The following is a 17,259-nucleotide window of genomic DNA, read 5'->3' as shown; positions in this document are numbered from 1 at the left end:
GCACGGCGCCAAACACGCATACGACCATCATTGGCACCAAAGCAGAAGCGACTCTCATCGCTGAAGACGACACGTCTCCATTCGTCCCTCCATTCACGCCTGTCGCAACACCACTGGAGGCGGGCTGCACGATGTTGGGGCGTGAGCGGAAGACGGCCTAACGGTGTGCGGGACCGCAGCCCAGCTTCATGGAGACGGTTGCGAATGGTCCTCGCCGATACCCCAGGAGCAACAGTGTCCCTAATTTGCTGGGAAGTGGCGGTGCGGTCCCCTACGGCACTGCGTAGGATCCTGCGGTCCGGTCCCAGGTCGACGGGCACGTGCACCTTCCGCCGACCACTGGCGACAACATCGATGTACTGTGGAGACCTCACGCCCCACGTGTTGAGCAATTCGGCGGTACGTCCACCCGGCCTCCCGCATGCCCACTACACGCCCTCGCTCAAAGTCCGTCAACTGCACATACGGTTCACGTCCACGCTGTCGCGGCATGCTACCAGTGTTAAAGACTGCGATGGAGCTCCTTTTTAAAAGGCTTGTTAGATGAATACTAAGTTCATATACATATCCCAGTGTTCCAACAGCTTCGATGGCTCACAGAGTCTCAGACTAAAAATCCAGAAGTCTGGAATTCAACCCTCAGTCGACCCTGTCACTTACGACATATCACCTTCAACAGAACCATGCCTAATACAGCACTGTGGTGATCAAACAAGCCTCCAGGTTGAGGACTGTTTTACTTTTACCTTACACATTGTGCTGGAGTTACGGCCTGCAATACATGACCCCTTTGCAGATGCTAACTCACTGAAATAATAAAGAAATTAAACTCACAGTTTGGTCACGATGGGTGCTGGAAAGAAAACATCCAACCACACATGAGATTCTGGCGTGTCTGCACAAATCAGATCCCACAAAAGTGTAAATAACTTGAAAGATACGAATTTACAATCATCTGGAGATAGCACTGAACCGGACTCCCATTTTTTTTTCAAATGTTGGTGCGTGTTAGAAATATAATACAAACAGATATATCCGTGCGTTTTATTGTCCAGTCCATACTGATTCATAACGATGCAATCAATGTACAGGATGTCCCTGATGGTATGGTCAGTATTCAGTGATATGACAAAAACGATCTTTCGAAGCGAAAGAGTCTAGTAAATATGGGCTCTAAAATGCGTACCGTACGAGCTATGAAACAAATCACTTCTACTGCAAGCCCTTTGCTTTCCATATTTTGGGAGATTCAGTGTGGACCAAAACAAGAAAAGATTGTGTAGTATACACAGGCTCTAAAATGCATAGCTTAAAAGAAGATTTCTTTTTTCACGGTAGTGATGATGCGAAAGTTCTCACAGCTCTTAAAGTTTGCACTTTACAGCCGGCATTTACTAGACATTTTTACTTCGAATGATCGTTCCTGTCGTATCTCTGAATACTGATCATTTCTCCTAGGACAACTTATATAGTACGAAAAAAATACTGTCGCAAGAAGAAAGTTCCAACTCTGTGTTCTCATTGACGTTTGATTTACTCGACGCTTACGAAATCACACATTATACAAGAGTAAAATTTGAAGCAAACCCAAGTTTTCATCAGTCCCCCTGTGAAACTCAATGATCACTTTTCACTAATTTTCTTCTATTCCTTATAACAAATGGTGGTCAAGGATAAATGAATTCAAAGAAAATGTACATGCTCATCAGGTCGTCCTGAATTACGTGTTTCGTCGTTTCGATCAATCAATTGTAGATTAACCCTGGGGTGTGTTCTGATCAATAACACTTTCCCATTATTTCCACCTGTCCTTTGCAAAACTTAAGTCTACGGTCCCGTTTAGCTACGATGTTATGGTAACCAACAGGAAACATCGCACTCCAGATACACTTCCAGTCTTCTGAGAATCACACATGAGACCACGTTACCAACAGATAAAATTTTGAATCAAAACAAAGTGAGAAAAATATATATACTCACAAATTCAGAACAGGCTGTTGCCAGGGGTACAAGACGTGAGCGCCGACAGAAGAAGACTGAATATATAGCTGCTTGTATCACTTCTTGTGTCAATGGGGGAGCAAATCCCGCAAGGCGGAGACACAGACATCGATGAAAAGCTTTTGTATCGAGCATCTGCCACCTTGTACGAAACAGACGCACTCTGACTAACAAAGGATTGCATGTCAGGAGGCCCAGTTGTTTGTCGTTGAGCCATACGCTGTAGAAATGTGACTTCATCCAGGATGAGTTGTCGAAAGAAACTTCGGCGTTAGTTGCCCGAAACCTCATTAATCTCTTGCGCCTAAATGCAGTTTCTCGTTCCCCACCTTACCAACATCAACTGACGATTCCATCTCGTGGCGTCCTCTGTAACAGTCTCTTTCGATCAGTGCCATCATAGCTCCACTGAGAACCTCATGATGTTCTAAGAGGACAAACAGGATTCTCATAGAAGAGAGAATGGTTTACGAGCCTAGAGGCTACAGTTAGCTAACCACGTCTTCGGTGTAACGACTGCAAGTGCTTTCTGTGCCAACATTTCCTAGTTTACCTGTTTGATAGTAGTTAGTGATAGACCTATAGATGACGAACACCAACGGCTTTAGTTAAAGACGGTCGGCATGCCGAATATACTTATGACACTTGTTGAACTAACAACTTTGACAAGAGATGATTTTTTTTAAATAAATATTTGCTTTCGTTACCCACCTCGTTTCTTCAGTCGGAGGATACACATGCAACAGGGAAGGGAAAGAGAAAAGGAAAGGAACGTCGCTCAAAACCCCCTGTACTATCTAATCAAGGACTGTATGACGTATCACACTCCCAAAAAACAAAAGGGTTGTCTCAAACATTCCACGCTGTAAATAGCGGAAACTCTTGACACTGCTACAGATAATTCAGTAATACTGCGTTCATGGCGTTGATTGTTTCAACATCGCGTATAACTTTTAATGTTATAACTTTTAATGCTGTAACATTGAGGGAGTTATCATTAAAAGTTACTTAGTGTGGTAGATTACATATTAAACTTCCTGCATGCAGTACCTATACCAGAAGGCGAGATGTCTGTACCGCATGTAGCAAAAGAGACTATGTTTTCTCCTTAAGGCTATATTTACTAGAACCATGCTTGTTTACAAGTCAGTATGCACAAAAGTGCATGTTTAACTATACACTTTCAAGAGCATGAAGAATAGCGAGGAATCTATTTAGAACAAATTCCTATTCAGTTTTGCATCTTACGGAAACCTAAAGAAATTGTGTGTGTGCGTGCGTGCGTGTGTGTGTGTGTGTGTGTGTGTGTGTGTGTGTGTGTGTGACGCTCAACCACGTGGTTGCACGAGCACGAATAGATCAATTTTATTTACCTACCGGTAGTTTTGGCACAATTGAAAAAGAACGATATCATTGCATACTGGCACGCCTCAATCTCACTGGTAAAACTGTTCTTAATCTGAAGATAACGAACAAGAAACTCATCGTAATGTTGTGTCAAGACGATGCTATAACTTGGCTAAGAACTAGAGATGAAATGAATCAAATTTATCAAAAATGCAGTTAAATTTTCTAATTAGTCTCTTTTACATTGGTGCACTTTAGCCAAAGTTTGCCAGTGAGTAGATTCCATCCCTAAATTTTCCCAGTGCCAAAGCAGCTCTGAATGCCCTTTTAGCTTGCTTGCATTCGTTGTCTATTCTCGCTTTCCGTCATCCAAGGGGCCCCGAAGCTTTTCGTGGTGCTCGCCAGCTATTGCTGTCCCTATTGCAAGGTAATCAATAAGGAGAATTCCGCATGTTTTCCTGAAAGCACTGGCCTGAACTTTCCTACAGATTAAATCGTCTTCGCCTTTTTCGTGCATGGCCACCGGCTTGCACAAAGCTTTCGCACACTTAATTCTTCATGTAAAAGGCGCCACACTCTTTCTTTTGATGTACCCCTAGTGTCATCATTCCATAGTCTTAAATGCCGATCATTCAGTACCACAGTAAGCATTTTCTCGTTTTTAGCTGCTGTAATAACTTCGGGATGTCCTTCACACACGCTTCAAAAACTGTACAGCCATATCTGAAATTAGCTGCCTACAACATCTTCACAGATTAAAATGAAAGAGCCATTTCCTCCTAAACTTTTACCAGTTTTTGGACGAATTTCTGTTGCTCATTAACCGCTCAAAACAAAGAATTTTTACGAAGAGGCAGTATTCTTATTTATACATCTGTACGAAATTTACACAAAAGGCTACCGTACATGAGAATACTGAGCAGATTAAATTAACACGTGAATTACATTTTTGCATGTCGTGTACCAGTATAACAAAAACAGAATTTCAATCCTATTAACGCCATCTCTGTGTCAATCCGATAACTTTTCATCACATATAGTGAAAACTTCAAAGATGACACGGATGAATTCAGCGATTTCATTGTTTCAATAGAAGGATAAGCAACCTGGTGCTCTTTTTTCATTTAAAAGAACAAAAATTGTCAGTTTTCGTGTATTATACTTCGCAAAAAATAAAATATTTTTCTCCATATTTAGGTCCTATTGTAATTTTAAACTTTAACCATGCTCTCCCCCCGCCAATTGTTTTAGTTAAGCAGCAACACCTCAACGAGTTTTATTTTTAGATGCTATTTTATGTGAATATATTTATTTGAGATCAGTAATGGTGCTGTTTGAAATGAGTTTGAATTCTTTTTATACACTTCTAACAATCAAAACTGCAACACCATTAAGATGGCAGCGACAAACATCAAATTGGCATAAACTGTGTATTACACGCTAGTGTTGCAAATGACGTAAATATGAGAGCAACCGCGCAAAACGGATAGGAGTAACGTCATCTACATTCCGCATGTAAGGAAAGCTTATGCACTAGATTTCTCATTCAGTACTCATATTTGAAATTTCGTTGTTCGTAAGAAGAGAAACATCTACCAGCGGGTGTTGGACTCTGACAGCACAATGATCATGGCCTTTTGAGGCAACAGTTCATCTTTCAGTGGTACAGCTGTCTGCACTGGATCCCACAACTGTCGTGGGAACATGGAATTGATGGGTTCAGGAAGGCCATACTCAACACCGTTTATGATACCAAGGCCCCAAGTGACAAGCGCTCGAGAGAACAGACATATTTTTCACTGGTCCTTTAGTCCCACACAGCCAAGTCACATACCTCGAGTGAAGAAGTAGGCTTCTTTGCAGCAAGACAAGTATCCACACAAACAGTGCGAAAACGCGACAGTACCACAGACTGTCAGCACGGTGACCATTGTCGTGGCCTACCTTGGCGTGGCAGAAGAGGGAGGCGCAACGACAGTGATGCATCCAACAACAGCACTGTACACAGAACCATCATCACATCGTCATTTTAAACGAGTATTGGTTCTGTGCACAGCATCATGATGCACGTATCTCTGTGGGGAGGCTCAGAAGAGAACAAATAGTGCCAGATTGCATCATCAGTAATGGAACATAGCCAATTTCAGCACACTCTACATTGTTGCCAGATCTCTTCCCTCCCCCTCCACCCCACTCCATTCCCCACCGTTTTAAGCCAACTGGGTGATGCATAAATGATGTAAAATTCAAAACTGATTGTTTCTATTGGTCTGGAAAGTTAGCACAGTTGCATGGTTGCCAGATTTGTCCCAAAATAGTGTACATCACTTTCGTCATGCCTCCTCTATAATTTATTATCCAATTGCTATATGTCACTTCCCACCACAACCCATCTATGATTTATGACCCAAAAATGAATGCCATGGATTTTTGCATCTAAAATACACACAAAATAAACAGATCATACTATATTCTGTATATTTACATGCACACACGTGTTGTTTGCAACTTAAATACATCCACACTCTCCTATCATCCAAATGAACAGTTTGCATACAGTAGGCTTTCAATCTCGTCAGTACTTGATTCGCTTATCGCCATGAAGCAACAGGCCAATTTCCATTTTCAATATCTTATGCACCATGTGGTCTTATGATTGAAAAGTAGCTTGCTATATCATATATTTAGGGGGAGGTGGAGCATTGTCAGAGCCACAACCTCAGCTAGTCTTCAACCATGAATCATTGAGCCTGCAAGATGCACACTTAGTCTGCATTTGGGTGGCACCTGTCGCTGTATAGTATGGGTACAATTTTAATCTAAGACCTACAGCCTCCTCAAACTGTGAGTCATTCACCTAATCTGTCATTATGCCAATAATATTGTTGTTTCCAGGAGTTACACCACAAGGATTATTGGCTGCGTTTCCAGATATGTAGAATGCATCAGGCTGAAGTTTGAATATGTCCAATATACATATTCCAAAATAAACATATTTTGTGACCTCTACCGAAAGCTTTGTCATCTCCAGAGCGACGATTTCTTGACTCAAGATTGTGGCCCATTTAAAATTTGTCCTGTGGGTATAACTTCTTGTGCCATAACAATTGTCCTGTGGGATCCTGCCCACTTGTCGCGTATAGGGTGCCTAAAGGATGCTGCATTCTCGGAATGCTATACAACAATTCAAGCAAATAACATTAATAGTTTTATTACAAATAAGAAGATTGACAATACTTAACTTAGAATATACAATGGTGTCGCAAACGATGGGCGACATGCATCATAAATCCGAGTCCTTTCCTATAAACAATGTTCATGCAAGTTTGACACACAGTTGTGGATCACTAATAACTGCTATTGTAGCGTTCTCTGCTAGAGTGCGTCTAGTCCTGTGCGAATACTGTCGACTAATGTCCGGCGTGGGCTGGCAAGAGCGGTGCTTATATTCACTTCAGCTAGATGCCGCTCCTGTCATGGTGACATCCACGTCAGCACGCTATTGGGCGATGTCGTCTCACAGCCTTGTCTCCTCTTGCATTCTTCATATTTGTTCCGGCGCTTGTGGTTACGCCACAACATTATTCTCCCGCAAAGTGACGGACCGTCGTTGTGTAGTGAGTGTGAACACGGCGGGAGAGGCAGGAGTGTGGGCGCATCGCTGGGCCAGAAGCTGTGGCTGCTGGGAATGACACGCTTCCGACCACACCCCGCCATCCGGCCTGCTCTCGGGCGGAAACATCCCCCGGAAAACGACCAAAAGGGTACGTGTCCACCTCCTGCTGCCATGAACCAGATGAAGAAGGCGTGGGCGGGTCCAGCTGCATCGGTAGGACGAAAGGAGGCGAAGGAGGTGGAGCAGACGAAGGCTCCGTCTCCATGGGGTCCTCCCGCGGTGTCGTGATGACACCCTCTGGCAGCTGCTGTGGCCGCCGTGTCTTCTGGGTCTGCGAATTTGGGGGAAGAGAGACTGAAAGATCATCGTGTACATGACAGAGGCGAAGTTGATTTTGATGAACCTGAAAGAAGATACACGCAAGCGCCAAGTCTACGGACGATCTCGCTCGCGCCCACCGTCTGATGACGCTAAAAACCCTGTGAAAAATAATATCATGCTGCGCGAAGCGATACTTGCGGTCTTCCTTCGGCGTTGGATGCTGAGGAGGGCGGAGCAGGTGGAGCGGTGTGCGATGGCGGCGGCCGTGAAGCAATTCCGCCAGCAAGTGTCCATCTCGTGGATGCGAACGATAGGAGGTGAGAAACAGTTGCAATGCTTGATCCCTGGTGTATGCGGAGCGAAATTTGGTCATCTGTTGCTTGAAAGTTCTGACAAAAAATTCCACTTCGCAGTTTGACTGTGGATGGAACGGTGCACTAGTTAGATGCCGCATTCCAATGCATTCACAGGATGTTTCAAATTCATTTGATGTGAACTGAGGGCCGGTTGGCTCTGAGCACTATGGGACTTAACATCTATGGTCATCGGTCCCCTAGAACTTAGAACTACTTAAACCTAAGTAACCTAAGGACAGCACACAACACCCAGCCATCACGAGGCAGAGAAAATCCCTGACCCCGCCGGGAATCTAACCCGGGAACCCGGGCGTGGGAAGCGAGAACGCTACCGCACGACCACGAGATGCGGGCAACTGAGGGCCGTTTTCTGACACTATTAGTTCAAGTAAACCTTCCAGGTAAAAAATCGATGACAACACCTGATTTGTGCTATGTGGCATTGTCGAGTTCAACGGCACAGAAAAAGGAAACTTGCTATACGAGTCACCCACAAACAAACGAGTGTCCCAAGAAGGTCCCGCTAAGTCTATGTGCACACATTGCCATGGCGTCTGCGACTTACGCCAAGCAGAGAATTTTTGTGACAGGGCGGACTCATTTTCCACACATGCGTGACACTGTGACATCATCTGTTCTATTTGGGTGCCCATACCCTGTCAAGTATAGTGTCGACGGGCTAACTGTTTCGTACGAAGTGTACACTTCTTTTTTCAAAGTTTTAGGGATCAACACACGTGACTGCCCAATATCATTTTGAACAAGAATCACACCCTTCTGTACAGCGAGGCTATGCCGACGGCCAAAGTATCGGCGCACTACAGACTGCTTTGTACTATTCAATGAGCGAGGCCAATATCTGCGAATGTATGTCAGCAAAATGTTCAAATCTGGATCAACTTCTGTGGCCTGTGCAATTTCCCGATAATTTAGCGGAAAAGACTGAAGCAATTGAGAATCCTGAGTATCGATGTGACAAGAAGATTCAGCAGAAGCGTCGAAGTCTGTATCAGGACCAATCGGAAGACATGAAAGTGAATCCGCATTACCATGTTGAGCCGTTTGACGATACACAACCTCGTACTGGTATTTCGACAACAACAAAGCCCATCTTTGCAATTTTTGAGCAGTTCGTACAGGAACCGATTTCGTCGGGTGAAACAAGGACTGCAAAGGCTTTTAATCCTTTACTAAGTAGAATTTTCTGCCATACAAATAGTGGTGAAATTTGGTGACACCATACACAATAGCCAATGCCTCCTTCTCAATTTGTGAATGGTTACACTGAGCTTTGGAAAACACATTTGATGCGAAAGCAATAGGTCTGTCTTTATCACCAATTCCATGCGAATGCACTGCACCGGTTCCGTAAGAGGCAGCGTCAACTTGCAATACAACTGGTGTGTCGGGACCAAAGTGAACTAAGCATCGACTACTGAGCAATGCATCTTTTAGTTTTTGAAAAGCTACTTGGCACTCCTATGTCCAAACAAAGGGGACATCCTTGCGACACAAGCGATGCAATGTAGCCGTGATTTGTGCAGCATTCGGTATGAACCGAATATTCATGTTCCCTAAGACTGACTGCAATTCTGTGATATTGCGAGGAACTGGCAGGTCTTGTATGGCTAACAAATGCAACTGAAGACGATGTACACCTTGACTGTTTATGACATGACCAAGATACTGCAACTCAGGTTTTAAAAAAAATCACGCTTGCCCAGTCTACACTTTAGTCCTGCGTCAGATAACACACGAAACAAAGCACGTAAATTTGTAATATGTTCTTCAGGTGTACGACCTGCTACGACAATGTCATCCAAATAGTCTGAACAGTTTGGCACTTGTACAATCAGCTGTTCCAAATACCGTTGAAAAATGGCGGTTGCGGAAGCACTGCCAAAAGGCAAACGCAAATATTTAAACAAGCCCAAATGAGTATTTACTGCACATACCTTCTGAGATTCCTCATCGAGCCGTATTTGAAGATACACATCGCGAAAATCAATTTTTGAAAAATAGCGTCCAGCGCCTAATTTTTCCACGAGATCCTCTGGGTGTGGCAATGGATATGTATCAATCACAGTTTGTGAACTGACTGTAGACTTAAAGTCAACACAGAGACGAATGCGACCTGAAGGTTTGGAGAGCAAAACCAATGGACTTGCCCACTGACTAGCTGACATTGGCGTAATAACTCCACATCTTGCAGTTCTTTTAGTTCAGCAGCGGCTTTATCCCACAATGCAATGGGAACAGTTCTGGCCTGGCAAAATTTCGGCTGAGCATTGTCTTTCAGCGTAATATGTGCAACAAAATTGTTAGCTTTGCCTAAACCTTCAGAAAAGAGTTCCAGGAATACTTTTAGAAAGCTAGCTACACTATCTTTTGCATTGAATGTAGATACTGACAACACATTGTCCTGAACGTTAAAGCCAAACAAATCAAAACAATCAAGCCAAATATGTTCTCACACTCGCGAGATTGTAGCACTGTAAATGTCACTTCGCGTATGCGAGCAATAGATAGCAGGCAAAGTACATGTTCCGAAAACAGGAATGTCTTGTCCATTATAAGCTGTCAGTTGCGTGCTAGTTTTAGACAGCCGTGGAGAGCCTAACATTTCATATATGTGACGATTGAGTAATGTAATACAGGCACACGTGTCCAACTGAAATCTCAAAAGTTTCCCACAAAGAAGTAAATGAACAAAAAGTTTATTTGACTGGCGTATTACTGAAGAAACTGCACACTTGCTAGATTTGCTAATGCCTGTTGCAGACTTTGAATATATTGCATTAATGACATGGGCCTGGGACAAGAGTTTTGCGATTAGGCTGAATTCTTATGTTTGTTCCGCTGCAAACATGCAGATTGTACATGTCCTTTCCTAGCACAAGCATAATACTGAGCTTGTTGGGAAGGGTAATCTTGGCGTTTGAGCTGTAAATAGTACCTACGGCAAGACTTAATTCTGTTTGCCTGTGTAGCCACCTGATTAGCGAACTGTTTACGTGGCGTGAACGGGTGTTTACTCGCCGTACATCTGAATATAAAGCACCACAGGCACATTTGAATTTGCATTTCCTTGTCATACCCTGCAAATCTGTTACCCAGTCGCAAGAAGATTGTTCTGAGCGTTTTTATGCAATTAATGAATTGATATCGACCTGCTACCACATTCACTTGTTGGTCGTAATAGTTTGTTAATGAGTCTACCACTGCGTCATAAGCAAGTTCACTCGGAGTGGCGGTAGGAAAATGTTTTTGAATGAGGCGGAACACTGCACTTCATATCTTTGATCATAGATAGGGAAGTTTCACAGTACCTGGTACATTGTGTGCGATGACGTGGGCTTCAGACTGGGACAACCACTCGAGCCATTCCTCTTCTTGTTCATGAAATTGTCGAAAAGGTGGTATAGCAGTAGGTGTAGTAGGTGGTACTTGTTGCGTTGCGGACATCGTTGGCCAGTAACTGCTGCACCGTGTTGAGTAGTGCAGAAATCTGCTGTATCTGGAACTGAAACATCTGCATTAGCTGTGTGGCGTCTCACACTTGCGGCTGCAGTGCCTGAGCAGGGGGCGGGGCAATAGGGGGGGGGGGTCTTTTGGAAGACACAAATACAGCAAACACACAAGGCAAGCTAATAAAATTAGGACACAAGCAAAGGAAATTTCTGTAACGCCAACCTGAAAACATTGATTAGCAAAAACGACAAGAAACTACACTCCTGGAAATGGAAAAAAGAACACATTGACACCGGTGTGTCAGACCCACCATACTTGCTCCGGACACTGCGAGAGGGCTGTACAAGCAATGATCACACGCACGGCACAGCGGACACACCAGGAACCGCGGTGTTGGCCGTCGAATGGCGCTAGCTGCGCAGCATTTGTGCACCGCCGCCGTCAGTGTCAGCCAGTTTGCCGTGGCATACGGAGCTCCATCGCAGTCTTTAACACTGGTAGCATGCCGCGACAGCGTGGACGTGAACCGTATGTGCAGTTGACGGACTTTGAGCGAGGGCGTATAGTGGGCATGCGGGAGGCCGGGTGGACGTACCGCCGAATTGCTCAACACGTGGCGCGTGAGGTCTCCACAGTACATCGATGTTGTCGCCAGTGGTCGGCGGAAGGTGCACGTGCCCGTCGACCTGGGACTGGACCGCAGCGACGCACGAATGCACGCCAAGACCGTAGGATCCTACGCAGTGCCGTAGGGGACCGCACCGCCACTTCCCAGCAAATTAGGGACACTGTTGCTCCTGGGGTATCGGCGAGGACCATTCCCAACCGTCTCCATGAAGCTGGGCTACGGTCCCGCACACCATTAGGCCGTCTTCCGCTCACGCCCCAACATCGTGCAGCCCGCCTCCAGTGGTGTCGCGACAGGCGTGAATGGAGGGACGAATGGAGACGTGTCGTCTTCAGCGATGAGAGTCGCTTCTGCCTTGGTGCCAATGATGGTCGTATGCGTGTTTGGCGCCGTGCAGGTGAGCGCCACAATCAGGACTGCATACGACCGAGGCACACAGGGCCAACACCCAGCATCATGGTGTGGGGAGCGATCTCCTACACTGGCCGTACACCACTGGTGATCGTCGAGGGGACGCTGAATAGTGCACGGTACATCCAAACCGTCATCGAACCCATCGTTCTACCATTCCTAGACCGGCAAGGGAACTTGCTGTTCCAACAGGACAATGCACGTCCGCATGTATCCCGTGCCACCCAACGTGCTCTAGAAGGTGTAAGTCAACTACCCTGGCCAGCAAGATCTCCGGATCTGTCCCCCATTGAGCATGTTTGGGACTGGATGAAGCGTCGTCTCACGCGGTCTGCACGTCCAGCACGAACGCTGGTCCAACTGAGGCGCCAGGTGGAAATGGCATGGCAAGCCGTTCCGCAGGACTACATCCAGCATCTCTACGATCGTCTCCATGGGAGAATAGCAGCCTGCATTGCTGCGAAAGGTGGATATACACTGTACTAGTGCCGACATTGTGCATGCTCTGTTGCCTGTGTCTATGTGCCTGTGGTTCTGTCAGTGTGATCATGTGATGTATCTGACCCCAGGAATGTGTCAATAAAGTTTCCCCTTCCTGGGACAATGAATTCACGGTGTTCTTATTTCAATTTCCAGGAGTGTATTAAAGCAATAAGCGCACCTGCAAATTAAGGACAAAGAGAGTATTACGGCACCAGCACAATATAAATGAACACGCCGGGGCCGCCAGGCACTGGGTTAGGTGGATATCCGTCACCAAATGTGGGGTCTTGCTCACTCGTCGCATATAGGGTGCCTAAGGGATGCTGCGTTCTCGGAATGCTATACAACAGTTCAACCAAATAACATTAATAGTTTTTATTACAAATAAGAAGACTGACAATACTTAACTTGGAATATACAATAGTGTCACAAGTGAGGGGTGACATGCATCATAAATATGAGTCCTTTGCTATATACAATGTTCATATAATTTTATGGTCCTTTCTAACACTCTCAATTATTTTGCCATAAGCTGCATTGTTCACAAGTCTAAAAACTCTTTTCAAAGCACACATCATGAAAGCCATCTTTTTTATGTTAATCTCAATATATTCCTTCAGCCAGCGTTGGTCGAATTTAATAGTGCAGGTGACTAATTGGGTCCATTCCCAAAATGAGTCATTGCTGGACGTTTCTATAGTACATTATATAGTTGTAATATCAGTCAAGGAAGGTCTACACTCAGTAGCAGGAAAATACTAGGATCATGCAGTATTCATTTGAGGCGACTTTAATCTACCGAATATAGACAGGGACATCTATGGATTCGCTGCAGGTGGTATGGACATACAGTCTTGTGAAGTACTTTTTAGCATGTTTTCCTAAAACTGCCTTCAACAACTAGTTACACAGCACACATGCAATGAAGGCATTTTAGACCTCGTAGCTGCAAAGAGGCCTGACCTTATCAACAGTGTCAGTTTAAAGACAAGTACAGTGATCATGATGTCATTGTAACAATGACAGAGAAGGTCCCTCCGTGGTTAAATATTCAAACTCAGAAAATGCTGAGGAAAAAAGAGGTCGTTGCACACTTGGTTCAAAAACGAGCACACAAATGTTGACAGACAAAAGTTGTAGAAATTCTTCTGCCTGGAAGAGGATCAACGTTTGAAGGACACAATAACTTCCACTGTCATACATGTACCTTAGCAAAAGATCTTGCTGAGAACTTGAGAAAATTTTGGTCATACGTAAAATCACTAAGTCAGTCCAAGGCTTCTATCCATTCACTCGCTGATCAGTCTCATATGGCAACAAAAAACAGCAAAAGGAAATATAAAGTTTTAAATTTCAAGTTTAAGAAATCATTCACATAGGAGGATTGTACAAACATACCAATAAGAACCAAAAAGTTGACCTAGGTAGAGGTACCCATAATCACGACACAGAGTCATTAGTCATCCCAATGCTGGTGTATGTGCTGAATAAATCGCCTGATACTGATGTGGCCATTTTGAGCAAGATGAGCAGAGTGGCCTTAGGGTGGTAGTTAGAGGGGTCAGGTTTTTGGCACATAGAACACAAATGTTAGATTCAGTATGTACAGCAAATGATTGTAGTCCCTTTTATCGGTGCAGGTAGCAGGAATGACAGGCCAAAAGGTTAAAAAAAGTGCCTTTTAGTAGCAGTGTAGCACCTTGTAGTTCTACATATTCCATACCAGGTGGTGCCATTGCCTGTCATCTCTTTACGATCTGGAGAAGGTGGAAAGTGAAATTACCCTCTTCTCCCTGCTATGCTGGCCTATTACTAAGTATTGATGCTTGTAGGGGGGCACTACTGTGCTGCCACCTTTTTGTTTATCCCCTCCTCCCCCTTTGAGGACAGCCATCAATAACAGTGGTAGTGCCTCTAAAGTCTCGCACATGCCCTATGTGCTCCACTGTGGTGGAAGTGAGGAGTTGCAATTTAACATTAATGAGTTGGCTCATCTCAGTGGCCCAAAGAGGCGCATGTGCCGAGTGTAAAATTTTTCTTTGTCTTACCCTTTGGGTAATAAGAACAAGTTAATATTAAACATTGACCAATGCAGTATTAAGGCAATGTGGTGTTACTTTGGGCCAGACCTTCTTGTCACTATAGGGCAATCATTCAGGTAGTGCTCTATTTTGATACAACTACTACCAGTCTTTTCTTCAATGATCCCATCTTGTAATTATTGGTTAAAGAACTGCTCCATCACATGTTGAAAGTGACTGGGTACCTGATAAAATTTATAATATTCAGGCAATTCATTCCCACTTCAGATTCTGTGCTATGTTATTTGAGTTGTGCTGGCAAGGCCTCAGGCACATGAAACAATTCTTTATATTCTATCAGGAATTCCTTTGTGTCTTTTCTATCCACTCCCTCTAAATGAGCTACTTTTCCTTGTAATATGTTGAAACTGGTAGATTGCTTCAGTTTAGGACTCAAACTCCCCTTTCCAAATCTTCTTCCCATAAAACTTCTAAAATAGCCATGTCTATGGCTCCAAAATTATCTGTCACAACGGACCCAATTCCTATCTAACTCTATGACAGAAGTCTCTCCCCAGCACTAAAGCGAGTCTGGTTGTCACATGACTAGTCCTGCTACCTGCTGCCGAGGCTGTAATATTGTCGATGCATCGTACTATGGTGGTCAGATCATCACAGCGGTAACCTGAATTACACCATGTCTGACCCTGGCGATGTACCACTTCCATGGTCTCCGTGATCAAAAATTATGTCCCATCACAACAGGGCGGCTCAAGTGCCCATGCATACCTTCCCCTCCAGCAATGCAGTGTCTGTCATCATCCAAAGCCAGCTCTGAGAAGTGCTCCACACCAGTTGACCTCATGAGCATCATCCAGCCTCAAGTACTGCTAGATGCTGCCACATCTAGCTATGGATCTAAGGGCTACGCCTCATCTCGATGCTGCTGGGAGCTGAACTGGTGCCTCCCAGCTGAGAGTCAACTCCTGACTGACTTACACCAATTTCAGTGCACCTACTCAGGGGTCCATGGTTTGCAACCCGTACTCAGGTGCCACCCACACCTGGCTTACCACTCTAGATGTACACACTCTGCTGCTGTCTGCTGTAAGCTTGTGTCTCTGGGCTGCTGATGCTGAATTCTGTCAGGGGCCTTGGTTTGCCGCTGCACTCTGGTGCCTCCTGCAGTGGGCCCACCACGGGCTGTTAGCTGATCACACATTTGCATCAAATGGTGTGACCAACTTACATCAAAGTTAACTACAACAATTTGCCTGTTTCATGCCAAGTCCTGATGCAGCTCTGGACTCGCTGGGGTGCTGACTTCATTTCTTCTGTGGTATGACTATCTAGCCTGGCAACTGTGTGCACTGGCTCCCACTTGCTGCGATGCTGATCTAGCAAGCACCACTGTCCATGGTCAGCCACGCCACTGGGCACTGACAGTAGCAAGATGACATCATTAACTGCTGTACTGATTATAAATAAATAAACTGGTTACCATTCTCTCACTGATTCTGTAAATCTATTGTGGCCATCACCTGGTTTAATGTACCTGCTGGCCTGTCAACCAACTTTCAATGTCAACAAGAACTGCTGCAAGGTCAATAAACACTCAGACCAACTATAAACTGTTATATATCTCAGAACTGCTGATCCCAGTGAATGCACCATCCCGCCTACCCCACTTGATCTGTGATGTGACAGTATCTATTATGTAACCTCATTAATGTCCACACTCTCCATGGACACATGTGTTCTTATATCCAATAAAAATGCATGCTTCCTTTTCCCCACTAAGCTGGTAAAACAAACTACTGCCACTGTTGCACATGTTTTACTTCTCCTCACAATTACATGGAGTGTTGTGCAGTGCCCACAGAGTCCCCATTTAAGTTTAAGAGAGGAGTGTGTCTACCAGCTTCATGCTCTCATAGATCCTTGGAGAAACCCCCATTGCCATTGCCCTATGTACCCACACTTCTTGACCTGTGGTGCCCTTGATTCCTGCCATATGAGGTTGGTCAACAACACCATTAACATGTGGTTTTGCAATCAAAAACTTCCTCCGTGTTCTTTTGTCAGGTTACTGCATCAATTTCAGCTGATGCCATTGTGGTTGTTACAGCTTCACAAGAGTCTTTGCAAACTTGGTTCTCACTTTCCTCAACACTTCAGGTGGCAGTCTCCTTAGGAAGGCATCTAATGCACTCTGCTCTGCCTCATGTAAGAGGACCTTATTAGCACTGCCATTATCCATTATCTTGTAGGTATTAGCATTGAACTTCCTAATTCTCTCTTGGGAACTGCCTATTGTTTCCCCTTACTTCTGATGTATTGTATTCCAACTGTAGCATTGTATTCTTTCTCCTGTAACATTCAAATGAACCACCCCACATCCTCAGGCATTTTGGGCAACCCTCAGCTTCTCGTGACCCATGACATACACTTTAGCAACACCTGTGTAACTTAAACAGATCATATGTCTGGAGCAATTTCTCATCCAACCAACCCCCCACTCTCTGCCCTACAGTAAAGGGTGTCTACAAGTGCCAGAAAATCCTATCATGGCTTAACTGTAAAAAGGAGCATGGCAGTACTGGC

At 44.6% G+C, this 17,259-nt stretch overlaps 1 protein-coding gene across 1 annotated transcript; it reads right to left on the bottom strand.

Annotated features, from left to right (window-relative positions):
- Window positions 1–6,652: 6,652 nt before the first annotated feature.
- Window positions 6,653–11,165, bottom strand: LOC126183404 (uncharacterized). The gene is made up of 2 exons (XM_049925352.1): window positions 10,971–11,165; window positions 6,653–7,295 (listed from the first exon to the last, which is right to left on the bottom strand). The coding sequence occupies exons 1-2, from the start codon at window positions 11,104–11,106 to the stop codon at window positions 6,823–6,825; spliced, it is 609 nt and encodes a 202-aa protein (XP_049781309.1). The 5' UTR covers window positions 11,107–11,165; the 3' UTR covers window positions 6,653–6,822.
- Window positions 11,166–17,259: the final 6,094 nt, after the last annotated feature.

Source organism: Schistocerca cancellata, chromosome 4, assembly GCF_023864275.1.
Source record: "Schistocerca cancellata isolate TAMUIC-IGC-003103 chromosome 4, iqSchCanc2.1, whole genome shotgun sequence".
NCBI classification, from domain to species: Eukaryota; Metazoa; Arthropoda; class Insecta; order Orthoptera; family Acrididae; genus Schistocerca; species Schistocerca cancellata.
Note: the sequence above shows the minus strand (reverse complement) of the source record. Positions and strands in the feature narration are given on the sequence as shown.